This window comes from Aegilops tauschii, chromosome 3, assembly GCF_002575655.3.
Source record: "Aegilops tauschii subsp. strangulata cultivar AL8/78 chromosome 3, Aet v6.0, whole genome shotgun sequence".
Classification (NCBI taxonomy): Eukaryota; Viridiplantae; Streptophyta; class Magnoliopsida; order Poales; family Poaceae; genus Aegilops; species Aegilops tauschii.
The window spans coordinates 36,754,961-36,782,847 of NC_053037.3; the positions used below are offsets into that span (position 1 = coordinate 36,754,961).

Sequence of the window (27,887 nt, forward strand, 5' to 3'; positions counted from 1 at the left end):
TGAGTCAAAGCTGGCTTGCTGCAACTAAACCCCACACTACCTTCTTGATACAAATGCATGTATGATAGGATCTGATGTAAGTCTTGCTGAGTACCTTTGTACTCATGTTGCTTTATTTATGTTTTGAAGCGGAGACTTCAGTCTTACTAGTAGTTCCGCTTGGACTTCGACGAGTAGCTTGTACCTCAGCTACGATCTTGTACCCTTGGGAGGGGCTTGTAGATAGTCAGGCTTCTCGCCCTTTTCTTTTGTAGTTGTCTGTACTCAGACATGTAATGCTTCCGTTGCTTGTATGCTCTGAATGATGGGTCATGTGACCCCTGTTTGTACTTAATGCTACGTGGCTCTTCCGGACCTTTTATCTATATGAGTTTGCGTTATGTTGTGATGCCATGTTGTACAGCACATACTTGCATGTTATGCGTACGTGTAACGTGTATTGTTATGTGTGGGATCCGAGAACCTAGTTGTCTATCCTTGGTAGCCTCTCATGGGGAAATGTAGTCTAGTGCTTCCACCGAGCCATGGTAGTCCGCTACAGCCCCGTTTACCGGAGTCCTGCTAGCCCAGCACTACTGCTCCGGAACACTTAGACTAGCCGGCATGTGATTCACTTCGTTCCTGTGTCTGTCCCTTCGGGGAAATGTCACGCGGTGACATCCGGAGTCCTACCTAGCCTGCTACAGCCCGGGTTCCCGGAGTCCTGTTAGCCCAGTGCTACAGCCCGGATTCACACGTCCCTGATCGACATGCTCGATGTTGTTTCATGTATGCCTGTCCCCGTAAGTTAGTGCCACCTTGGGTTCACGACTAGTCATGTCGGCCCGGGTTCTCTGTCATATGGATGCTAGCGACACTATCATATACGTGAGCCAAAAGGCGCAAACGGTCCCGGGCCATGGTAAGGCGACACCCGTGGGAATACCGTGCGTGAGGCCGCAAAGTGATATGAGGTGTTACATGCTAGATCGGTGTGACTTAGAATCGGGGTCCCGACAGCTTTGGTATCAGAGCCTGACTGCCTGTAGGATTTCCAAGCCAACCTGGTCGAAGTTGAGTCTAGAAATTCTGTAGTTATGTAAGGGAATTGATTGTGGAAGGGAACGTAAGGCTCTTTTTACTTCTTTTACCTCATGCCCTTCTGATCTGAGTCATCCTATCATTCCTACGGGGTTAAGGAACTAGGCTTTCTCTTCTGTCTATCAGGATCACGTGTTACTACTCCGTAGTCTCTTAGGATTGGTTGATCAGATTCATATCCCAGTTCGAGTACCTCCGGTGTAGCCTGTTTAGTAATATCTCAGAACCTTGAGTGATGATGTTGAGTATGGTGCTACCCCGTCCTTTGCAGAATGTCTCATTTTGAGCATTTTACTGCCGTTATGCCGCCGGAATTGTCCTAGGAGTTTGAGAGATACTAAATTTCCTTATGCTACATGTTGCATCCTATAGTTAATTTTGACCTCGTCCTTGGTTCCGCTTCTCAGGATGTCATCAGTTAACCGAAGTTCTGTTGCTCGTTGCCTGAACCACGGAGGTGGTAGGGATGAGGAGGATCCTTCCGACCAGCCTTCGTTGGCAGAGTTTATGTTAGAGATGGAGAGGAACAAGCATGAGTCTAACCGCTTGTTAGCACGTATCGAGGAGAACACCGCACCCCAGTGCAAAGAGTCAGCGACCATCTATGATTTCATTGGTCTGAAACCACCTACCTTCCATCATTCCATTGAGCCACTCGATGCAGATGACTGGCTCCGTAGTATCACACACAAGCTGCATTCTGCGAACGTAGCTGAAGGTGACAAGGTCACCTATGCTGCATATCACCTGGAAGGTCCTGCTAGTCTTTGGTGGCAGAACTATGAGGCTATGCTTCCAGCTGGCCAGATACCGACCTGGAGAGATTTCACTGAGGCTTTTCGCGAGCATCACATTCCTCAGGCTCTTATTGACCGCAAGAAAGAAGAGTTCTGTAGTTTTACCCAGGGTAAGATGGCTGTTGATGCTTACAGTAGAGAGTTTGAGAACCTCGCCCGCTATGCTACAGAAGAAGTGTCCACGGACGCTAAGAAGGAAGCTAGGTTCCGGAAGGGTCTCAACCCCAAGTTGCGTCGTGATCTCCACTTGCACCATTGCAGTACATTCCAGGCTCTTGTGAACAAGGCCATTAATGCGGAGACAGCTCAGCTCACCTACGAGGAGTCTCGTAAGCACATCCCTGATTTGGTTCCTTCCTCTGGTTGTACTTCTCATAAGCGCCGGATTTGGGTTCCGAACTCCGCTCTTCCACCTGGATATGCACCGAGGCCATCTTATGTGGCGCCTCACCCAGTTCAGCAGTATGCTCCACCCAGGCCTATTGGTAGACCGCTTGTCAATGCGGGTCCACATCCAACTTCAGGGACTTGCTTCACATGCGGGAAGCCAGGACACTATGCACGTGACTGCTCTCAAACTAACTATGCCCCACCCCTGCCTGAGAAGTCTGTTGGCTGTGGTAAGCCATCACGCAAGATGATCAGTGTCAAGTCAGCTCCCACTGAGCGTGGACGTGTGCATCACGCCTCAGCTAAAGACGCTCATGATGATCCGGATGTCGTTCTTGGTACACTCCTTGTCAATTGCCATCCAGCCTCGGTTCTATTCGATACTGGAGCATCTCACTCCTTCATCTCTGAAGGCTATGCTCGCTTGCACGACATGTCATTTTGTGATATGCCAACTCCACTTGAAGTCCAAACTCCAGGGTCTAGATGGCAAACTACCAGAATAAGCCATGGTAATGAAATCCTTGTTGACAGACTTGTATTCCTTGCCTCACTTATAGCCCTCAAGTCTACAGATATTGACATCATCTTGGGTATGGACTGGATGACAGCTCATCACGCCAAGATTGATTGTTACACCAGGTCTGTTCAACTCACACACCCATCTGGCAAGTTAGTCACTGTCTCCACCAGAGTTGCAAAGCGTCAACTCTATTCTCTTAATGCCAGTCCTGTTCCAGACCTTGAAGATATCCCGGTAGTCCGTGACTTTCCGGATGTCTTTCCAGAGGAACTGCCAGGTATTCCACCTGACAAAGATGTAGAGTTTGTCATAGATCTTATCCTAGGAACCGCCCCAATCTCTAGGAGACCTTACAAGATGGCACCTTTAGAACTAGCTGAGCTTAAGAAACAACTTGATGAGTCCTTGCAAAAGGGTTTCATCCGTCCTAGTTCTTCTCCCTGGGCTTGCCCCGTCCTCTTCGTCAAGAAGAAGGATGGTACGGACCGGATGGTTGTAGATTATCGTCCCGTTAATTTGGTCACGATAAAGAACAAGTATCCGCTCCCCAGGATCAATGACCTGTATGATCAGCTCGCTGGATCCTCAGTCTTTTCCAAGATGGATTTGAGGTTAGGCTACCATCAAATCAAGATTAGAAACGGGGACATTCCTAAGACGGCTTTTGTCACTCGTTATGGCCAGTACGAGTACACTGTCATGTCTTTCGGTCTAACCAATGCTCCAGCCACATTCTCCCGCTTGATGAACTCGATCTTCATGGAGTACTTAGATAAGTTCGTCGTGGTTTACCTCGATGATATCCTTATTTACTCAAAGAACGAGGAAGAGCATGCCGAACATCTTAGACTTGTGTTAGAAAAACTCAGAGAGCACCGCCTTTACGCCAAGTTTTCCAAGTGCGAATTTTGGTTGCCAGAAGTGACCTACCTAGGCCACGTGATCTCTGGTAAGGGCATTGCTGTCAATCCTGAGAGAGTTCAGGCCGTTCTTGATTGGACTCCACCTGAAACAGTTAAACAAGTTAGGAGTTTCCTTGGTCTAGCCAGTTATTGTCGCCGCTTTGTTGAAAACTTCTCCAAAGTAGCCAAACCCCTCACGGAACTTCTCAAGAAGGATAAAAAGTTTGAGTGGTCCCCACAGTGTGAATACAGTTTTCAGGAACTGAAAAGACGCCTGACTTCTGCCCCCATACTTGTGCCACCGGATTTCACTAAAGACTTTGTTATCTACTGCGACGCCTCACGACAGGGACTAGGCTACATTCTTATGCAGGATCGCCATGTGATTGCCTATGCATCTCGACAGTTGCATCCACATGAGGAGAATTATCCTACACATGATCTAGAGCTTGCAGCCGTAGTCTATGCACTTAAGACATGGCGACATTACCTTCTCGGTAAACGTTGCGAGATTTACACCGATCACCAGAGTCTCAAGTATATTTTCACCCAACCAAATTTGAACCTTAGGCAAAGACGTTGGTTGGAGTTGATCTCAGATTACGACTTAGGGATTACCTACACCCCAGGCAAGGGCAATGTCATGGCTGATGCGCTAAGTCGTAAGTCCTATTGCAACAATCTTATGTTGCAGCAGGGCCAACCACTTCTCCATGAGGAATTCTGTAAGCTTAACCTTCACATTGCTCCTCAAGGATTCCTTTCTACCTTGGTGGCAAAACCTACCCTTGAGGATCAGATCATTTCTGACCAGAAGTTTGATAGGGGTGTTACCCGCATCAGGAGAAACATTAAGAAGGGAGTTGGTGGATGTTTCTCCATGGATGATCGAGGTGTTGTTTTCTTTGAGAATCGCTTGGTGGTTCCCAAGAATCAACATCTGCGACAATTGATCCTTAAGGAGGCACATGAATCCCCTCTCGCGATTCATCCCGGTAGTACTAAGATGTATTAGGACCTACGCCAGAGGTTCTGGTGGACTGGGATGAAGAGAGAAATCGCTCAGTTCATTGCTAACTGTGACGTTTGTCGTCGCGTTAAGGCAGAACATCAAAGGCCTGCTGGCACCCTTCAACCTTTAGCCATTCCTGAGTGGAAATGGGATAAAGTTGGTATGGACTTCATCACCGGCTTTCCCAGGACCAAGAAAGGGAATAACGCTATCTTCATAGTCATTGATCGTCTTTCCAAAGTGGCTCACTTCCTACCTGTTCGAGAGAGTATCACTGCTAGTCAGCTCGCTGACTTATATATTTCTCGAATAGTGTCACTTCATGGTGTTCCACTAGAGATCAATTCAGACCGTGGTAGTCTCTTCACTTCTCATTTCTGGGAGAGTTTCCAAACTGCCATGGGCACCCATCTTTCCTTCAGTACCGCTTTCCACCCTCAATCAAGTGGTCAGGTGGAAAGGGTCAACCAAATTCTCGAAGACATGCTTAGAGCTTGCGTTATCTCATTCGGTATGGATTGGGAGAAATGCCTACCTTTCGCCGAGTTTGCTTATAACAATAGCTATCAATCCAGTCTTAAGAAAGCTCCTTTCGAGATTCTGTATGGACGAAGATGTCGAACACCTTTGAACTGGTCAGAAACCGGTGAAAGACAATTCTTTGGACCGGACATGATCCAGGAAGCAGAAGAGCAAGTTCGCATCATTCGTGAGAATTTGAAAACAGCCCAGTCTCGTCAAAAGAGCCAGTATGATCGTCGTCATAAGGAAGTGGCTTATGAAGTTGGCGACAAGGCTTACCTTCGGGTTACTCCTCTAAAGGGTACCCATCGTTTCGGTATCAAGGGCAAGTTGGCTCCTTGTTACATTGGTCCCTTTCGCGTTCTCTCTAAACGAGGAGAGGTTGCCTACCAGTTGGAACTACCCCCACATCTTTCTCAAGTCCATAATGTCTTCCACGTCTCTCAACTCAGGCGTTGCTTCTCGGATCCCATCCGCGGAGTGGACCACGGAACGCTTGATCTCCAAGATAACCTCACATATCGAGAGTACCCTATCCGCATTCTTGATCAAGCAGAGCGTGTCACCCGACGTCAGAACATCAAGTTTATCTAGGTTCAGTGGTCTCATCATTCCGAGAGAGAAGCTACTTGGGAGCGAGAAGATCGTCTTCGACTGGAGTACCCCACCTACTTTCCATCGACCCCTGAATCTCGGGACGAGATTCTTTCAAGTGGGGACGAGTTGTCACACCCCTAGTTCTGGTATGACCTAGGCTAGCTAGTCATGTGTGCATCATGTTTAAATTCCATCTAAATTTGAAGTGGGGATATGTGAAACCCTCAGAATCATTTCTGGAAATGACCCAGATAAAAATTGCTCCAAAAGGGTCCAAGAAAATGTTCATGTTGCTCTCTGAAAATATTGGACAGAGATAAAAATCAAACCAATATTTTTAGGAGCTCATAAATATTTATTTTGGCCATTTGGAATTAATGCATAATTATTTGCTTTGGATATATATTTGCTATATATATATATAATATATGTCCAAAAATTCTATTAATTGGTGAGGAGTTTTGGAGCAATCCAACTAGTGCCTACAAAAATTGACAGAAGTAAATAAAATGGTTTAGTATTTTTACTAAATCAAACAAATGTCAGAAAATTAGAAAACAGAAACAACTACAGAAATGGAAAAACCTACCTGAACTTACCTGGCCTGGCCCAGCGGCCCAGCAGGCCGGCCCAGCCAGCTGGCCGTGCCAGTCGTCCCCTTCCTCGCGCCAGGAGGACAGGGGCACGCGCTCGCCGCCCGCGCGCATGCGCGCCACCTCCTGCTTCTCCCCTCGTCGCCTGGATTGCCCGAACGACGCCACGCACCCCCTCCAAGCCTCTCTCGCTCTCCCCCGTGCCCATTCTCTCCTCTCCCTCGCTCTCTCGCACGACGGCCGAACGCCACCGTCGCCGCCGCTCACCATTGCCGCAGCCACCGCCTCCCCCTCGCCTCTCCGACACGCGCAGGAGCTCCGCCTCCTCACTCTGAAGCTCTCCGCCGAGCCACGCAAGCCGGAGCGCCCCGTGGAGCCGTCGCCGTCGCCATCTTCGCCTCCGGCCGCCGCGGATCTTCACCGGCTGCTCGTCGCCTGCGGGGCCACCCCGAGCTGCTGATCTGCTCGCCGGCCTCACCGTGAGCCACTGACTCGAACCCCTCTTCTCCCCCTTGCTTTTGCGTCCTCCAGCACCGCTCCTTGCTGCGGCCGTAGCGCCTCGCCTCCGTCCATAGTACCACCGTGACCAGAAGCCAAACTAGCCGCTCCCGAGCGCGTCACCGTGCTCCTGGTGACGCCAGGAAGCCGTAGTGAACCTCCGCAGCCCCTGCTGTGCCTCGTAGCCGCATCCCGCTCGAACCCGTGCTCTGGTTGCCGCCCCGAGCTTGATTTCGGCGAGCTCCGGCATCCCCGCGTCCTTCCGTCGCCTCCCCTGGATGCGGACGAGCCCGGGCTACGCCCCGGTGCCCTCAGCTGCCGCCCCCGTGGCCTATATCGCGGAAGCCGCCGCGTCCAGAGGTCGCCGGCGACGACCTCTCCGGCCTGCCATGTGGGCCCGACTTGTCAGGTGATTAGCTTAAGGCTAATCACCCTCTAATCTACCCCCACTGACACTGACAATGGGCCCCAGCACCGCTAAATAATTTAGATTAACTAGAAAATCCCTCCGGTTAACACTGAGTCACTGACGTGTGGACCCCACACGTCAAGTTTGACTTGGTCAGCGCCGCTAACCTGCTGACGTCATGATGACGCAGTGCTGACGCAATAAACCCTTTTTCTGGATTTAAATTAAATCAGGAAATTCCAGAAAATGTTCAAAACTTCTAAAATTCATAGAAATTCAACCGTAGCTCAGATTTAAATAATTTATATATGAAAAATCATCAGAAAAATGCAATCTATCCATCTGTACTTGTTTCATGCATGACAAACCAACTTATAGCTACTGTATAGGTGAAAACATATAAATGGCATATATAAGAGCTTACTTTGGAGATGCATTTGAATCCTTGGTTCAAATGGATTTCACCCAAATGAATGCTAGATGCATTAGCACAAACAGCATCACATCTACATGCCATGATCATGCATCATACTGTTGCATATGCTTGTGTATTGATTCTAGACACCGTTCCTTCTCGATAGGTCCTGCTCCGAAGAGTGCTCGAGAGTACCTGTCTGAGGAGCAGTGCCACCCTGTTGATCTACCAGGCAAGCAAACCCACTTTGCTCATTCCGATACAATCCTACTCTCTCGCTCCTGCTCTCTTTTGCTACATTAGGACAACAACGATTCAACTGCTACTTTGTGCTGCGGTAGTTGAACCCATTCCTCTGCATGACCTGTCAATGCCACAGTAAATAGTTGAAACCCACTAGCATGTGTAGGAGTTGATTGAGCCATGTTGTGTTCCTACCATGCCATGCCTGCTATTGCTTAGAGTTGTGTCAGGTATGATTCATTGGGAATGAATTGGAGTGTTACGATATGTTCTGGTGCTGAGAGTTAAGTGTATGAACACGATTTGGTAAAGGTAGCAGTGAGAGGCCATGTAGGAGTACATGGTGGTTTGTCTCACTGGAACCGTCCTTAAGCACTGAGTTCTGTGTATGTTGTCCAATGACTAGCTACTACCACACATTGGAATGCTTAAGTGCCCCTCTCGACTTATTAACCAACTTGATCTCTGTCCAGGAGTTGCAACTAGTTTCTGGTGTTTGTAGGTAGTGCTATTTTTCTACCGAGTGGCACCCGGTAGGGTGGGCTTGGGACAGACTAGGCACACGTGGCCCGGTGTACCGAGTGGCACCCGAATGGTGGGCTCGGGAACCCTGTACACATCGTTTGGGGCCGTGAGCGACACCCCGGCCGGATCTCCTTGCGGATGGAACCCGAATAGGCGATAAACCTGGACTAGAGTCTTGTGTGGTTAGTCAGGTCGTGGCCGACACCCTCGCCAGGCTTCCGCTTGAAGGTTGCCGAGGTACATGACGTGTACATGGCGGTAAGTGGCGAGAGCGTGTGTGAGCAGTACACCCCTGCAGGGTTATCATGATCTATTCGAATAGCCGTGTCCTCGGTTATGGACTTCTTGGATGCTTACGTGGTACATAGACAACTTGAAGTGGATACTCTAAAATGCTCAAGATAAGTGTGAGTGCTATGGATGGCTTCCCGTAGTGAGACGGGAATGAATCCATAGTGGTGTATTGAGGTGGTGATTAGTGGACTCGTGTGCGCCTTCTTACCTCAAAGAAGATTCTCGTAGTCGTAGAACAGGATAGCCACTGAGTCAAAGCTGGCTTGCTGCAACTAAACCCCACACTACCTTCTTGATACAAATGCATGTATGATAGGATCTGATGTAAGTCTTGCTGAGTACCTTTGTACTCATGTTGCTTTATTTATGTTTTGAAGCGGAGACTTCAGTCTTACTAGTACTTCCGCTTGGACTTCGACGAGTAGCTTGTACCTCAGCTACGATCTTGTACCCTTGGGAGGGGCTTGTAGATAGTCAGGCTTCTCGCCCTTTTCTTTTGTAGTTGTCTGTACTCAGACATGTAATGCTTCCGTTGCTTGTATGCTCTGAATGATGGGTCATGTGACCCCTGTTTGTACTTAATGCTACGTGGCTCTTCCGGGCCTTTTATCTATATGAGTTTGCGTTATGTTGTGATGCCATGTTGTACAACACATACTTGCATGTTCTGCGTACGTGTAACGTGTATTGCTATGTGTGGGATCCGAGAACCTAGTTGTCTATCCTTGGTAGCCTCTCATGGGGAAATGTAGTCTAGTGCTTCCACCGAGCCATGGTAGTCCGCTACAGCCCCGTTTACCGGAGTCCTGCTAGCCCAGCACTACTGCTCCGGAACACTTAGACTAGCCGGCATGTGATTCACTTCGTTCCTGTGTCTGTCCCTTCGGGGAAATGTCACGCGGTGACATCCGGAGTCCTACCTAGCCTGCTACAGCCCGGGTTCCCAGAGTCCGGTTAGCCCAGTGCTACAGCCCGGATTCACACGTCCCTGACCGACATGCTCGATGTTGTTTCATGTATGCCTGTCCCCGTAAGTTAGTGCCACTTTGGGTTCACGACTAGTCATGTCGGCCCGGGATCTCTGTCTTATGGATGCTAGCGACACTATCATATACGTGAGCCAAAAGGCGCAAACGGTCCCGGGCCATGGTAAGGCGACACCCGTGGGAATACCGTGCGTGAGGCCGCAAAGTGATATGAGGTGTTACATGCTAGATCGGTGTGACTTAGAATCGGGGTCCCGACAAATATCATTTTTTTTCATTTGAAGATTTTAAATTACATTAAATTTTATGCGTGGAGAATTTGTTGGATTTTATATTGATATACATTTATTTTTAAAATCAGTTTGAATGTGAGTCGAAATTTTGGGATTAAAAACAGTTCGGACCGCACCGAAATATGCAAAATTTCATATAATTTTTTAACTGTGGCCACAATATGGGCTGTAATGCTAACAAAAAAGAATATGGGCTCCAAAAAAACCTTAATAATTAGCAAATGGGTTGTAAATTATTAGAAATAATGGGAGATGGGTTGTATGATGTTTTTCACAGATTTGAGGTTTTCCTAAAAAAAAGGTTGACGCACAAGCAGTGACTGTTGGATGGCAATCCAACGGCCGTCGTGCTTCTTCAATCTCCGCTCTTCCTGCTCCAGTCGCTCAAACAAGCGCCGGCGGGACTGCCTGCTCCCTCCTCCCCGCGGCCGGCTCTGCTGCCGCGCAGGCCTCACCGCCCCACCATACTCCCATCGCTGGCCTAGCCATCCCTCTACTCACCCACACATGCTGTTATTCTCCGGCGACGGCAGACGAACCAGTAAACCCTCGTACAGCCGTACTCCCCTCCGCGTGGGAAACAACTGCCGAGTCTTCCCTGCCTCCGTGTCGTTCCCTTCCTAGGCCTCGCCGTCGTCCACCACCCTGGTGCTCTCGGCGCGGCCTGGTTAACATGGTCAATGACCGACATGCATCTGAAGTGGACTGTACGTGGAGAGGCCGACAGCTGGGTCCACGGCCGCATGCAAGGAAATGCCTCCTTATTACGCGCAAAATAATGATTCCTCCACCTGACATCAGGGACCCACCGAAAGGGCCTCTGTATTTCGTGGAAAAAACGTTACCGCCGCTGACAGCTCGGACCCACCAGCTATATCTTCGCACGCAAGGAAGTGCCTCCTTATTACGCACAAAAAAATGAATACTCCCCCTGCTAGCTGGGACCCACCATGGTGGGAGGCTGACTTGTGGGCCTACTAAGTTGACTGGGACGGGGGCCTTTGTCAACTTTAGTCAATATGAACGATTCTAGCTCCAGTGACCGTACGATGTCCATCCAACGGCCGTAGTGCTTCTTCAACCTCTGCTCTTCTTGCTCCAGCCGCCCAAAGCAGCGCCGGTCGTGCCGCATGCTCCTGCCTCCCGTGGCCAGCTGTGCTGCCGCGGAGGCCTCACCGCCCCTACTATTCCCACCCGCTGGCCAGGCCCTGCGGCGACGGCAGCCTCACACCGCAGCCGAACCAGCGAACCCTCGTACTCCTCTCCGTGCGGGCTTCCACTGCCGCGTCTTCCCCGGCTCCCAGTCGTCCCCTTCCTAGGCCTCGCCGTCGTCCACTGCCCTGGTGCTCTCGGCGCGGCGTCGTCAACGTGGTCAAGGAACGACTTCCATCGGACGTGGACTGTACGTGGAGAGGCTGACAGCTGGGTCCACGGCCGCAGCAAGGAAGTGCCTCCTTATTACGCCGAAGATAATGATTCCTCCACCTGACAGATGGGACCCACCGGACGGGCCACTGTATTTCGCGAAAAAAATGTTTCCCCCTGACTGCTGGGACCCACCAGCTACATCTCGCACGCAAGAAAGTGCGTCCGGGCAAAAAAAACGATTCGCCCCCCTGACTGCTGGGACCCACCAGCTACATCTTCGCAGGCAAGGAAGTGCCTGACAGTCGGGACCCACCTGGTCGAAGCGTACGTAGCGTTGTCATTCTGGTCGCGAACGTGTACGTACATATATACTGGTGGATGTAGAGGCGCGCACGTGTCATAATAGAGGCGCGTACGTGTCAGAGTAGAGGCACGCACGTAGCATGTACACGTACGTACAGTGGCCAGGGTGCAAGAAAGAAAATACGGCCACGTATGTGTACATACGGGCAGGGTCTCGAACGCCTACTCGCGCATACGTACGGCCAGGGCTCGTGTACATGGCTGGGTCGGAGCGGAGAAACAGCGTCGTCGTCGTGTTCATGGGGAGGCAACGGAATGCGTCGTGTTCATGGGGAGGCAACGGAATGCGTCGTGTTCATCGGGAGGCAACGGAACGCGTGGGAGCCAACCGGCTGGGTCGGAACAGAATGCGTGGTCGTGTTCATCGGGAGGGCTTGGACGGAACAGGCGATGGAAACGAGGCCTGGCGTACCGCAGAACGGAGGAAACGGACCTCCTACGGTCGAAACGGGGGTCCTGTTGATCAGGAGGGGTGTGGCGTACCGCAAAACGGAGGAAACGGACCTCCTACGGTCGAAACGGGGGTCCTGTTGATCAGGAGGGGTGTGGCGTACCGCAAAATGGACGAAACGGACCTCCTACGGTCGAAACGGGGGTCCTGTTCATCGGGAGGGGTGTGGCGTACCGCAAAACGGGACTCCACGGGATACTGTTCATCTCCACCGTCGACCTCCTCCAGCCTCCACGGGCTACCGTCGACCTCCTCCAGCCTCCACGGGCTCCTGTTCATCCAATCTTCACCGCGCGCTACTCCACCGGCTACTGTTCAACCACCCCTCCACCGTCTACTGTTCATCCAGGCCTCCACACCACGGGGTCCTGTTCAACCACCCCTCCACGGGCACCCCTCCACCGTCTACTGTTCATTCAGCCCTCCACACCACGGGGTCCTGTTCAACCACCCCTCCACGGGCACCCCTCCACCGTCTACTGTTCATCCAGCCCTCCAACACACCACGGGGTCCTGTTCATCCAGAGGCAACGCCACCGCTCACTGTTCATCCCAGAGGCAGCATCAATCGGCTTCAGTTAGCAGCAGTAGCGAAGGAATCGCTCGATCGGGTTCAGTTAACAGCCATCGATCGATCGCTCGGGTTCAGTTACGCGTAGCCTGCAGTGCAATCGCTCGGGTTCAGTTAGAGCCCAACGCCTCGCTCGGGTTCAGTTAGAGCCAACGCCTCGCACACACGCGCGTACGTGTACGAGAGAAACGCACATCGCTCGGCCCCCGACCTCCCACCGTAACCGGGAACTCCCCAAAATTTTCCTCGCCCTCGCTTCTACCACGGGTTTTTCCGTCATGGACGGCCCAAGGAATGTCATGCAGCTGCGTCTCCGGCCCGCCCAGGACGAAAAGCCCATTTTCTGTCATGATTTTTTGTCATAGAAGTAGGAGCCCACCACATCTATGATGATACCAGGTTTTGTCACAATTATCGTCATAGAAGTGTCATATGTATGACAGAAAAAAAATTCGTTCAGCCCAAAATGTCACGGATGTGTCTTTTTTTTGTAGTGCCACTAGTCGGCAAGTAGCCATAGTCGAAGACGAACAACCTGAAGGGCGGCCCATGCCCAAGAAGCAGAAGGGCGGCAGGCCAGCTTGGCAGCCGGCTTTCTCCTACGAGCAAACCCTTGATGCCACCTCCACTTGCTGGCCAGCCTCCTCCAGCCCCTCAGCAGCCGGCTGCTCGACCAGCAGTCGTAGCCATTCAAGACGAGTTCCCGGACGAGCACGCCGCCTACGTCGTCTTTACAAGCCAAACTGAAGACACGCGCATTCAGCGCCGACAACACCAAGAAGTCAACGCGGTCGCCTCTAACAACCCAGAGTTTATGCATTGGTCTGAGAAGCCCATCAGCTGGAGCCGGGCCGATCACCCAGAGGTGATGCCGTCTCCCGGCTCTTATGCGTTGGTGTTAGACGCCACCCTTGCGACAGAAAGGCGAGCTGCCCGTTTTTCCCATGTACTGATTGACGGTGGGAGCAGCATCAACATACTGTACCGCGACACCATGGAGAAGCTGAACATCAAGACGAAGCAACTCATGCCAAGTCAGACTGTGTTCCATGGCATCGTACCCGGCCTGTCCTGTTCACCAATAGGCAAGATCAAGATAGATGTTCTCTTCGGAGACAAGGATCACTTCCGCCGAGAAGCGGTCTGGTTTGAAGTGGTGGATCTAGAGAGCCCTTACCACGCGTTGCTTGGCCGACCTGCCCTGGCCAAGTTCATGGCTGTGCCCCACTACGCCTACCTCAAGATGAAGATGCCATGTTCGAAGGGGATCATCACCATAGCCGGAGACTACAAGAAATCCTCTGAGTGTGCTACAGCCAGCAGCCGGCTGGCCGAGGCCCTCGTGATTGCTGAAGAAAAAAAGATGCTGGACCGAGTCGTGGCCATGGCCGGCAAGCAGCCGGCCCTGTCCCCTGACCCCAAGGAATATGATGCTCAAGGATCCTTCCAGCCGGCCAAGGAAACAAAGAAGATACCTCTGGACCCAGAGAACCCGGAGAGGTTTGCCGTCATTGAAGCAAACCTGGACAGCAAATAGGAAGGCGAGCTCGTCGATTTCCTCCGTGAGAATCGGGACATCTTTGCATGGTCCCCAAAGGACATGCCGGGTGTTCCGAAGGATTTCGCCGAGCACAAGCTACACATCCGAGCAGACGCAAAACCAGTCAAACAACCTCTCCGCCGACTGTCGGAGGAAAAGAGAAGGATCGTAGGAGAAGAGATAGCCCGGCTTCTAGCAGCCGGCTTCATTATGGAGGTGTTTTTTCCAGAGTGGCTTGCCAACCCGGTCCTTGTATTGAAGAAAAACAATAAATGGCGCATGTGTATAGATTATACCAGCCTCAACAAAGCCTGCCCCAAAGATCCGTTTGCCTTACCTCAAATCGATCAAGTGATAGACTCCACAGCCGGATGCGAGCTGTTGAGTTTCTTGGATGCTTACTCAGGCTACCATCAGATCAAGTTGGATCCAGCCGACCGCCTGAAGACCGCCTTCATCGCACCATTCGGAGCTTTCTGCTACCGGACTATGACATTCGGCTTAAGAAACGTTGGTGCCACTTTTCAGCGTTGCATGCAGAAATGCCTCCTCAAGCAACTCGGCAGAAATGCCCACGTCTATGTAGACGATATTGTGGTGAAGACGGAGAAGCGCGGCACCCTGCTGGAAGACCTCAGAGAAACATTTGACAACTTGCGCCGGTTTCAGATCAAGCTCAACCCTGAGAAATGCGTGTTCGGAGTACCAGCCGGCCAGCTTCTAGGCTTCTTGGTCTTCGAACGCGGCATCAAGTGCAACCCAGTGAAGATCAAGGCCATAGAGAGAATGGAGATTCCTACCAAGCTGCGAGACGTCCAAAAGTTTACTGGGTGCCTGGCCTCCCTGAACCGCTTCATCAGCCGGCTAGGAGAGAAGGCTCTCCCCCTGTACCGACTCATGAAAAAGTCCACCCACTTCGAGTGGAACGACCAAGCAGACCAAGCTTTTCACGAGTTGAAGAAGATGCTGACCACGCCACCTGTCTTGGCGGCGCCGACTGAGAAAGAGCCCATGCTCCTTTACATTGCCGCAACTAGCCGAGTGGTCAGCACAGTTATTGTGGTCCAACGCCCAGAAGAAGGCCAGGCTCAGTTAGTCCAGAGGCCGGTGTATTATTTGAGCGAAGTACTGTCCACCTCAAAGCAAAACAACCCGCACTACCAGAAGATGTGCTATGGAGTATACTTTTCCGCCAAGAAGCTGAAGCCCTACTTTCAAGAGCATCCCATCACGGTCGTATGTACTGCCCCGCTTGCTGAGATCATAGGCAGCCGGGATGCATCCGGCCGGGTGGCCAAGTAGGCCATTGCGCTGGCCCCTTACACGATCTTCTACCAGCCTCGCACCGCCATCAAGTCCCAAGCATTGGCCGACTTTCTTGTCGACTGGGCCGAGACCCAGTACCTACCGCCGGCTCCCGACTCCACTCATTGGCGGATGCACTTCGATGGATCCAAGATGCGCACCGGCTTGGGAGCCGGCATCGTCCTCACCTCTCCCAAGGGCGACAAACTCAGATACACATTGCAAATTCATTTTGTCGCCTCCAACAACGTGGCCGAGTACGAGGCGCTCATACATGGGCTCCGGCTAGCCAAAGAGCTCGGCATCCGCCGGATCCTATGCTATGGCGACTCGGATTTGGTAGTCCAACAATCATCCGGCGATTGGGACGCCAAGGACGCAAACATGGCGAGCTACCGATTCCTCGTTCAACAAATCAACGGATACTTTGAAGGATGCGAGTTCCTCCACGTGCCTCGGGCCGACAACGAGCAAGCAGATGCCCTGGCACGAATCGGCTCCACCCGACAAGCTATACCAACCGGCGTCTCTCTCCAACGCCTCCTCAAACCGTCTGTCAAGCCGTCTCCAGAATCAGACTCCATCTTTGTACCGCCTGACCCTGATGCGGTCGGATCCGACTTGGGGAACCCAGCAGGCGGCTCGGGGACTTCGACAGGCGGCCCGGGGACTGTCGTAGTCGCACCCGGCTCGGGGACTTCAGAACCCGGCCCGGGGACTGCAGCAGTCGGCCCGGGGACTGCAACGACACAACAGGCGGTGGACGACTCCAACTCTTCACCACCCAACCCACCACCCTTGTCGCAGTAGCCGTATTGGCAATAGAAGAAGTCACAGCTCCATCATGGGCCCAACCCATCCTCAACTTCCTAGTAAACAGAGAGCTGCCGACTGACGAGATCTCGGCAAGACAAGTTCAACGCCGAGCCGGAGCATACACAATAATAAACAAAGAACTCATTAGGCGCAGCGTCACTGGAGTCTTCCAGCGCTGCGTCGAGCCAGAGAAGGGCATAGCAATCCTCAAGGACATCCACCAAGGCGAATGCGGCCACCACGCGGCCTCAAGATCACTTGTCGCCAAACCTTTCCTCCATGGTTTCTTCTGGCCGACTGCTTTGGAAGACGCCAAGGAATTAGTCAAATCCTGCAAAGGGTGCCAAGTCTTCAGCTCCAAGCAACACCAGCCGGCTTCTGCACTCAAGACCATCCCCCTCACCTGGCCCTTTGTCGTCTGGGGATTGGACATGGTGGGCCCATTCAAGACGGCGCGCGGCGGCATGACACATCTGCTTGTCGCCATGGACAAATTCACCAAGTGGATTGAAGTGAAGCCAATCAAGAAGCTGAACGGGCCGACTGCCGTGACATTCATCGCAGATATCACCACCCGGTATGGCGTACCACACAGCATCATCACCGACAATGGCACGAATTTTGCCAAAGGACCACTGGCACGTTTCTGTGCGACACTGGGCATCCGACTGGACTTAGCGTCCGTTGTCCACCTGCAGTCAAACGGCCAAGTCGAGCGAGCAAACAGCATCATCCTCTCCGGCATCAAGCCCCGACTAGTCGTACCACTGGAGCGTTCGGCCGGCTGCTGGCTCGACGAGCTGCCGGCCGTCCTCTGGAGTCTGCGTACTACCCCGAACAAGTCAACCGGCTTCACCCCTTTCTTCCTTGTATATGGTGCCGAGGCTGTCATCCCAACTAACATTGAGTTCGACTCACCTCGGGTCACCATGTACACGGAGGCGGAGGCCAAGGAAGCGCGCGAAGACGGCGTTGACCTGCTGGAAGAGGGCCGGCTGTTAGCACTCAGCCGGTCCGCCGTCTACCAGCAGGGTTTGCGCCGTTACCACAACTGGAAGGTCAAGCCAAGATCCTTCCAAGAAGGCGATCTTGTGCTCCGGCTGATCCAGCGAACAGCCGGCCGGCACAAGCTCTCAGCCCCTTGGGAAGGCCCCTTCGTCATCAGCAAGGCCCTAGGCAACGACTCCTACTACCTGATCGACGCACAGAAGCCGAAGGCACACAAGAGAGATGATTCCGGCAAGGAGTCGAAACGACCATGGAACGCCAATCTCCTCCGAAGATTTTACAGTTAAAAGCAGTATGTACCACGCTACCTTTTGTATTAAGTACAAGACAACGGGCCCCCCGAGGAGCACTCGGGGACTACCATCTTTTATCTATGTATGACGAGTGTCATACCTATGAATGTATTACTACATTTGTTTTTCTGTCCGGCACCGGGTTCGATCAGTCGGCCCGGGGACTTGCCGCCTTGAGTTATATTAAAGTTCTACCTGCAGTCAGACAAGTAGTGTGCCAGCACCCAAGCCCTCTCTTGTTGAAAGTCGCAGCTCGAAGAATCGACTGTCCGATTGGCAAGATTCAAAGGCAGGAAAGGATGCCCACACGAAAAACGGCTAAGGACTAACGAACTTATATAACACAAGCCGGCCTCCCACCCTGCCAACCGGCTGTCAGAACAGCCGGCTGGCCGGCTTCCCATTCACCTTGCTACAATCTAAGAAAGCTAGAGTACTTGCCCTCCCAAACGGCCAAGCCCTTCCCCAGCCACAGACTGCAGAGCAGCTGTCCTGCTGGGAAGGCGGTGACCAAGGGAGGGCGGCAAAGGAAACAGCCAAAAGGAGGAAAAGCAAATACAATCGGAAGCCAAGCACATGCATGATTATATTTACACAAAAGGCCTTCGAAAGGCCGGCATTCAACATAGTTTGAATACACCCCCAGTGGGTGGAACTGCGCAAACTTAACAAATACTGTTCAAAGAGTAATAAATAGGAAAGCAAAGGTGGCGGATCAGGCTAAAGGTGCAACAGGCGAGCCAGGCAAGTCAGTGGAGACGGCAGTGCTAGCTGGAGGAGTGGCCGGCTGGCGAGTCTCGGCTTGATCATCACCGGCTGCAGGCGGCGCGCTCACACGCGCCTCGTTGCTGGAGGCACGATCAAGCTGAGGCTGGCCGGTTGCTCCACCGTCTGGCACGGCGTCTTCACCATCCTCTCCTTCCTCCTCTTCGCCCTCGTCGCTGGAGTCGATCTCCTCCGCCGAGTACTCACCATCCGCTGGGTTCAGCCCAAACCACTCCTCCGGCTGAGCAACGCCGTCATCATCCACCTCAAGGGCAAAGGCACTGGTGTCGGTGTAGTCGGCGATCGCCGAGGTGCGCTGGATGATAGCCGGCCGCACCGCCTCCAGCTCCTCGTCGGCCTCCTGCCGCCAGGTGGCCAGCTGATCCAAATCCAGCCCAGGATACCAAGCTCGGACGAACTCCAGCGCCCGCCTGGCGCCTGACCGAGCTGTAGAAGCTTTCCAGGCCTCGAAGCGGCCAACCGCTACCTCCAGCCAGTCGGCAGTCCGACTAGGGGTACGGGGAACCACCTCGCCGGGCCAGAGGGCGGCCAGCACTTGCGCCCCAACGCGCTGAAGACAGCGGAGCATGCGGTGAGCCGGCTGGAGGCGAGCTTGGATCGCCAGAAGCTGCTCCTCAAGCGACCGACGAGCATCCGGCGTGATCTCAGCTCCAGCCTGCCTTTGCGCCTCGCGGTGGGCCTCGATGACTTGGCTGACGGTAACGGAGTAACTAGGGAAGTACTCTGCACAAGTAAGAAATGAAGAGAAAAAACACAAAGTCAGAAAATGGACCAAATGGCAGGCGGCAAGCAAAGGAACGAAGAAGAAGGCGGCCTACCGTCAACCAAATCTTCGATCTGGCCGTAGCCGTCGCTCAGCGATAGCCTTGCCTCAGCCCAGCTCGCCGCCTCGGTCTCGTATTTGGCTTGGAGGGCGGCCTCGCTGTCCAGCGCCGCCTTCAGGGCTGCCTTATTGCTCTCCTCCTGGTCGGCCAGCTTCTTGACCAAGCGGTCATGCTCCTGAGCCAAGGCGTTGCACTCGGCTTCCTTGGTGTGAAGGGTGGTCTAGGCCCCACCCAACTACTCCCCCAGGTCGGCATTGGCCTCTGCAGATATGGCAAAGAAGAAAAAAGCAATAAGAAAGAAGTCGCCAGGAAAGATCCGGCCCGACTGCTCAGCAGTCGGCCCGAATCTCGGGGACTACACCCAGTGGGTGCGCTGACGCACCCCCACGCGAGGTAAAAGATGAAGCACTTACTCCGGCTCTCAGTCAGATCAATGGTCTTCTGGTTCAGCTCTCGGGCCTGGGAGTTGAAGGTAGCCGCGCGGAGGTTGTGATAGTCCTGCAAATAGGACAGAGGAGCGAATAAGAACAAGATAGCAATCGAAGTCTACTAAGAAGTTCCAAGCCGCCTGCTCAGCAGCCGACTCGGAACTCAGGGACTACACCCAGTGGGTGCGCTGATGCGCCCCCACGGAAGAAATCAAGAACAAGAAACAAAAAAGCGGGAAGACTCACCCGAATGGCCGTCCGTGTCGCGAGGAACTCTTGAGTATACTACTTCAGCATGGTGGCATGGGATTGAAGCCGGTTCCGGACTTCTTGCGCCGCCACGTTCAGCACGGCCGTCCCACCACCCGGCGTCCACCCCGAGCTGGCGCTGGCCGTCTCCAGATCCTGGGCCAACGAGCTAGAACCCGCTGCCTTCTGCGGGTCCGGCACCGAAGTCGCCTTCCCCACGCGCTGGCGCGATGGCGACCGGACCACAAGGTCTGCCCTCGCAGCCGGCTAGCCCCCAGCCGGTTGCACGGGCGGCGCGCTAGGCCGGCTGCCTTGGTCCGCCCTAGTCGGCGATGGCGGTGCCGCCTCCCTCTCACGGACGACGACGTCGTCCTCCTCCCTCTCCATCCCCGGCTGGTCGCCACCGGCTTCCTCCGGCGGGGGCTCCGGGATCTCAGGCGCCACAGCGCGCAGGGGGGCGACAAGCTGTGGAGGCCGGTTACGCAGGGCCTCCGCCGCCCTCTCCGCGGCTGCAGCCTCCGCCTGAGCCTTGGCCGCTGCGTCGGCTTGTGCCTCCGCCGACTCCTCCGCCGTCTCCTGGGCCGCCTTGGCAGCGGCCGCCCTCAGCTCCTCCGCCTCCCGCGCATTCCGCTCCGTCGCCGCTTGAAGCTCAGCACGGGGGTCCGCGCGGCGGGCGCTTGCAGATCCTCCCGCCGCTCCAACCACGGAGGCGGCAGCGGTCCGCTCAAGAGAAAGCGGAGCCCTGTTTGATAAGTCAAGACAAGGACTCAGAAGAATATCGACAAAAAAAGAAGAAGGAATACGCGAGAGAATTGACACTTACGCCCAAACCATTTGTGGCTGCTTCACCACCTTGCGGAAGCGAGCATCCTTCGTGGCTGCCTCGTCCCGCTTGGTCACCGCCGCCGTGCTCTTGGGCTTCTTCGGCCGACTGCCGAATAGGCTCGGCGCGGCCCGGCGCTTCTGTGCGCCGCCTCGGACAGCCGGCGCGGCAGATGAACCCGCGCCATGATCGGACGCCGGCTGGCGGCGCGGGACGACTTCCGCCTCGTCATCATCCGGCCAGTCGTCGAAGCTGGCTCCAAGCCCGGATCCGCTTGCCTCGCCGCCTCCCCCCCACGGTGTCGTCGTCCAGAGCGGCCGCCCCCTAGTCAGGGTCGTCCAAGTCGTGCGTCGTCTGGTCGGGAAGATATTGGCGTTCCACCCCCGCTGCCCCGGCTGCCGGTCGAAGGAGGGGGCTCTGTCAAGACAAACCGACTGGTCAGAGTCGGCCAAGAGAAACTTGGTGACAAAAGTAAAGAAGAGAAGAAAAAGAAAGCTTACCATAGGCGGGGGATTGGCACGGGAGTACGGCTCCTTGCCAAACTGCCACTCGTCAGTGAGCTTGCAGTTCGCAAGGTAGTTCACCATGTGAGCTACCTCTGCATGAGGCATCTCCTTGGTACACAGCCGACTCGGATCGAGTTGGCCGCTCATTTGACAAATCATATGAGGGCGGCCTTGGAGCGGGAGCACCCGGCGCGCCACGAAGGCGGTCAGCAGGTCGGCTCGGTCAGGCCCTCCGACTGGACCATTACCCGGAGTCGCGCGACGGCGGCGGCTCCAGCAGGCAATAGCGTTCTGGCCCGATAGGACCATTGGGGACGCCTCCCAGCCGGCGGGCCAGCTACATAAGCCGGCAAGTTGACGAAGTCGCCTTGCGGAGCGACGTTCTTCACATAGAAGTAGGATTTCTGCCAGAGCTTCACCGACTGGATCAGCATGATGGGAGGAAAAGGGTTGTCGGATACCGGCCTCCGCACCGCGATGAAGGCGCCGCTTTGAGTCGGCACGCCCCTCATGGCAGTACCGAGCTTGGACTGGAAGAATTCCCCCCGGAACTTGAGGGTGGGAAGGACGCCGAGGAAGCCCTCGCACAAAGTGACGAAGGCAGACAGCAGCACGACCGTGTTTGGAGTGAGGTGGTGCGGCTGGAGCTGGTAGAACTCGAGGAAGGAGCGGAAGAAGCCGCTCGCAGGCAGGCCGAGGCCGCACAGGCAGTGCGAGCGGAAGATTACCCGCTCGCCCTCCTCCGGCTCCAGCGAAATATCCCTCTCCGGCGCGAGACGGACCCGTACATGATCCCTGCTGGGCAACCGCCGCGTCTTGCGGAGGAAGTCGATGTGGTCTGCGTGGACGTTGGAGCCATCCCAGTCTCCGCCGCGCGACATGAGGTTAAGAAGCCGAGGAAAAGGGCGCGGCGACGGTGAAACCACGGCCCCGCGGCGGCGAAGCTGCGGGGTAGTGCGATGACTAGAGGGACGGCGCGGCGGCGAGGGGCTGCAGCGACGGAGAGGAAGAAGAAGAAGATGGCGGAGCGAGGGCGAGCGTGCGAGCGTCTGCCGCTCCCCCTCCTCCCCCTATTTATAGCCTCGTGCGGCGAAGCCGAGGAGGCGAGGCATAGGGGGACGTGGGATTAACTGTGCCCACTCCCCCACGTCCCGTGATTATTGCGCCCAAATGGCGTGCGGAAACTGCCGTTGGAAGGCGAACGGTCCGTCTTGGGCCACAGAAGATCCACACCTAGGCCTAGGCGTGGAAGTGGCGGGCCCGGGCCTGCGGCGGCGTCCCGTAGCGCGCGTGGGCTGGCAGGCTATTCCAGCCGGAGGGCGCCACGTGGCGCGCGGGCGGCAAGAGGCCGGCCCGCAACCTGGCGTGTGCGCCAGCTAGTTCCCGCCTTCAGACTTCGAAGCCTTACCAAGATGGCGCACCTGATCAAAGCCGGCTCCTAACTGCTGGCTCTTCAAGATAGGAAGCTGATTGAGCTTCTCAGCCACGAAGCCCAACCAGCTTCGGGGACTACTGACGGAGTAAATGATCACGGGTAGCCTAACCGACTCCCCCTGGCTCTTTAAAAATTATCGGGCCGATCAAGCCTTCAAGCACCCAAAGCACAGGGCCGCCTTCCCCTGACTGGCTATCTCACAGGCCGACTACTGGAAGGTGACCCGGCCCTAAAAACCTTCCCGAAGAGAGCCACAATAAGGCCGACTCCAAGAAGTCGGCCACAAGAGGACCGACTCCCAGAAGCCGGCCACAAGAAGACCGGCTCCACGATGCCGGCCATAAGAGGGCTGGCTCCCGGCAAGCGACCAAGATTGCACCCTCGAGGACTGCAACCACATAACGGTGACGAGACGGGGCGTGGCTACAGTAAAGCCTGCCACCCCCGAATCCCGGAGCACGCATGGCCACAATGCGCCGTACGGGTCGGCCATCCCCCGTCCGGCACGGCACTGTTGCCATGTTGACCATGACGTCACCCACGACAGGCCGTCAGTACGGCCCGCGGGCGGCGGGCCCCTTCAGCCAGAGAGATTCTCGAAGACGGCCAAGCCTCCCCCAGTCGGCCTGGGGTGTAGCCGGCTACCTCCCTCCCTTGAAGTATGTGCCTCATTAAGGAGACAAGACGAGGTAAGGCTACAGTGAGAGCCCGGCAGACGGCGGCACTGTAGTCGTGCTTACCTCGGCCAAGCCCTCGTCATTAGGGGTGAGGCTACAGTAACCAGCCGCCGGCAAGACCCCCAGGCGGTGGGCCCGGCCTGTCGGCTAAGGGGCCGGCAGCCGGCGGGACCCACCAGTCGGCGGGCCCCAGCGGCCAGCGGAGAAGCAGGCGAATACAGAGACTGACGGCTAGGACCCGCGTCCAGCCGGATTACCATTGTACCCCTGGGGTAGACTTATATAAACCCCCCGGGGCACCCATGCAAAGGGTTGATCTTTTAGAGTTTTAGACACCACATAGAGAGAAGCGGAGAGCTAGCCTTGCCCTTCTTCTTCCTCTAGCCAAACAGCTCAAGGAGCCACTTGTAGCCACTTGTGTTGATCTAGTGATCATGCGGAGACCCCGCAGAGCAGGACTAGGGGTGTTATCTCCACGGAGAGCCCCGAACCTGGGTAAGATTCGCCGGCGTGCATGTCTTCGCCTTATCCCGTTTCCAGGCACCGATGATGTCTTACTGGCTCCCACAATGATAAGCCACCCGTTGGCATATGTCGCACCTACCACCCGACAAAGTAGTTCTTCGCTAAGGAATTTCCTCATCCACAAATTCCTCAGTGAAGAATTCATAAAAATCGCCTATTCACCCCCCTCTAATCAACTTAACGCACTTTCAGTACCGCATCCTTCCTCTCGTCTCTATGTCTAGGTCGAATGCTATTGCGGTCGCCATTGTTGTCAGATATCTCCTATGTTTGTGTTGCTGCTCGTCTGCGAATAGGAAAAAAAGGGGGAAAGTGCAGTTCGAATCTGCAAATGGAAACCAATCCAGCGAAATAAAATTGAATCAATTAGCTGATAAAAATCAGGACATGTATGGTAATGAAAGGAGAAAGAGGAGGCGTCACCTCAATCTGTGCAACATAAACAGAAGATCTCCATAAACAGACTCGCACACACAAAAAAATAAAAGGAGACAGGAAGCAAAGTAAGGAAAGGAGATGAACCGGCAGGCAGCGTGCGAGGCTAGAAGCGCGTGGGCACGACCACCGGCGCGTGGGCGACGCTTGTTCCCTCAGGCCGTAGGCAGCGTGCGGGTGTGGGAGAGGCGGCGGCGCGTGGGGTACGGGCGGTTCGCGCAGAGGCCCAGGCGGCGGCGGCACGCCCCAGCAGTCGATGCTGTATAGCGCCGAGAAAAGATTGGTCGACCCGCCGTCGTGCAGGATGCCAGGGCCAGGGGCATGAGACGGCAGCGCGAAGCAGCTCCCCAGCGACGGCTTTTCTCGACGGAGCAGCTAGAACGGCGCAGCCGGCTCATCCGTGGTGGTGCCTGATGCTCCTTCGCCGTAGATACCCGACGACGGCCCTGACACCACGTCTGCTCGAACGGCAAGCGGCAGACCGGAGGAGAAACCATGCAAATTACGCATGCGAGACAGAAGAAGACGCAGTACGATAATATGACAGGAAGAACGGACTATTTATAAACCCCGCAACGCAAGGACGGAAGCGGTGGCGACAAAAAGCAAGATTTCCAGAATATACGACGACAGCAACACCGCACAGAAACAAAAGCAAACTCTAGATCGTACCATCGAAGCGGCACCGATCAAAAATTGGAAGAGCATCTACACAGCAGGTCAAAGCGGCACCATCCTTTCAAACAAAGACAAGAGAAGCTTCGACACAACCGATCGAAGCGGCACCGCCTGTTCTCAAAATTAAACGGCATCGATGACGCAACTACAAGGAAACACATGCAGACCAAACAAGAAAAGAAGCCCATAGACGCACACATCCATCGGAGTAAATATCAATCAACCAAGTCAACGGGCAGTACTGGCCCACAAACACATGCAAACGCTAAACGCACCCACAAATTCAGCACACACGTTAAGAAAATTTTGATCGCAAGCCTAGAGCCATTAACGATTTTTACCCCCCAACTTACCAATTTAATACACGTGCCATCCTTCCGTAGGGCTAACCGTCACGGTCAACCAAGTGGACGAACGTGAGGGCAAAATCTTTCCGAGATATAGAGGCTTGGGTATTGGCCAAGTGAAGATGGAAAACAGTGGTTCATCAACTACTGTTGGCAAGAGCTCATATATGCATTAGAAACTCAGTGACTATGACTTGATCCACGTTTCATAATATGGATGTGTGAATCATGTGATGTAGAGGCCAGCGTAATCCCCTTTTAAAAAATTGCATTGAGACAAACACAAATTGTAGATTAGTGCTTGATGATGTGAGGCGTGTTTCCAACATAAGATTGAATTTATTGTCATGAGCAAGCTTGATGATACCAAGCAACCTAGTTATTTTGGTAAAATAAAGTGAAAGCTCACCAAAGACTTTTTGACCATGGCTCGAGTAAGTAGGCAAGCTTTTCTCTATGTGACTAATCAAGTTGTGTGATGAAGTGTCGAACATTGCTCAGAAAGACCATTCAACTGACTTGTGGCACAAGATGCTTGGTTATATGAGTGAGAAGGGCATGCATGCTCTTGCTCACATTGAGTACCTTCTTGAGTTGAAATGTATATCTTTAAAACCACGTGCACATTATTTTTGTTTTGTCGACACGAACGAGAACTGCAGACCATGAAAATAGTGGAGGATTGCTGGAGTCTGCCGAGTTAGGATTTTGGAGATCCTATGGCCTTACTCCCTCAGTCTCTGTCACAGTGTGTGATGACGACCTTCGCTGTTGGGATCCTTTGGTGGCAACTGACTATGGTCATGACTCGACTACCTGCTTGTACGAGGATCTTGACTTGCTTGGCATTCCACATCCAGACCATACTATGGACGCAACATCTAGGATCGTGGAAAGTGATGCCGATAATACATGATGACTTTGATTTGGTGGTGCTTCTTCAATACTTGAAAATCCGAGGTCTGGCCCTATTTGATTATACCTGACAATGACAATGCTTCTTGCATCGTTAACTTATAGAAGGCATTGCTCGGACTTGTTTTCAGGGTGAAAACCCATGATTTGGCCTAAGATGTTGCATCTAGTGATGACGATGTTTGAGGGTTGCTCCTTTTTTGAAGGCGTCGTTGCTGAAGAATGTTTTTTGTTGTACTTGTGATGGCAATATATGATTGGTGCAAATATATATGATCACTAATGTAGCTTCTTTGATCATTGTTTTGATTTCTTTTGAGTTCTCTTTCTTTTTACTTCATCGTGACATAGTTTTGGCCTTGTATAATTTTGCTAGTTGCCGTTGTAATTTATTGTGCACATGCATTGATATTGGTTGTGTGTATCATAGCTGTACTTAGGTTTGTATTTTTTATGCCTAATTTTGAGATAATAAAATCTACAAAAGAATATGTAATATTCCATTTGAGTTTTTTTCTTCGGTAGGTAGAAAAAAAATCAGTCATAAATACTTTTTGTTGCAAGCAGAACAACTGTAATGAACAAGCTATGCATTAACTACTCGTCTACTCCTCATCTTGGCGATCCCGCACGGTGATCATGAAGCGCCTCCGCGATGTCGGCGGCCATGGCAGACAGCCAGTCGCTAGCATTGTTCTCATCCGACACCGGGTCCTTGGGCGTCGAGTTCCCCTCCATCAGCGCCAGCTCGCAGTAACCCGGCTGGTACGAGGCGTCCTTGAGCGCAAGCCACGCCGCCTCGACGCTCGACCGCGCCGGTGACCCATCCGTCCATGTCCCTGTACATGTCCAGGCACTGCCGGAGGCTGCCGATGAGGTCGGTGAGGACGCGCACCGTCGACCTGACGTTCGCGGCGGTGAGGCTGGCCGCGACGACGGCGAGCTCCCGTGCGTCGGCGGCGAAGGTGGCCCTTGGATCGGCCGAGAGCATGTGCACGCAGTAGTGGAAGGTGGTTTTCCAGGTGGACTTGGTGGCCGCGGCGCACGTTGATTTGATGAGGGGGGATGCGCTGCGGGGCGCAAGGGCTGACACCCCAGCCGCCCCGAGGAGAAGGAGAAGGGGTATGTGCTGATGGATGGCCATGGCTTCTTCACTGATCACTTGTGCGTTGTGTGCCACAACTCCTACCGAGTGGAGGTGTTGTTGAGAGAAGCATGCTGCACAGTGGCGGAGCCAGGAAATGTGGATCAGGGGGGCCAAGTGCCGTCAAAGTATGTTAAGGAGGGCCAAAGCATAGGAAGATAGACATTTAGCATCAAAATATTGCTAATTATGCACTGTTCATCAGTGAATTAGCAGCAAATTCCAAATGTTAGGGGGCCAGGGCCCCTGCTGGTCCCCCCTGTCTCCACCACTGATGCTGCATGGGATCTTTGGAATGAAATCAATCTTGTTTGTGTGGCA

General features: G+C 53.7%; 1 protein-coding gene across 1 annotated transcript; it reads right to left on the reverse strand.

Annotated features, from left to right (window-relative positions):
- Positions 1-18,259: 18,259 nt before the first annotated feature.
- LOC141042672 (uncharacterized) lies at positions 18,260-27,566 on the reverse strand. Its single transcript, XM_073511545.1, has 3 exons — positions 27,192-27,566; positions 19,399-19,624; positions 18,260-19,303 (listed from the first exon to the last, which is right to left on the reverse strand). Exons 1-3 carry the CDS (start codon positions 27,564-27,566, stop codon positions 18,510-18,512), a joined length of 1,395 nt encoding a protein of 464 aa, XP_073367646.1. The 3' UTR covers positions 18,260-18,509.
- Positions 27,567-27,887: the final 321 nt, after the last annotated feature.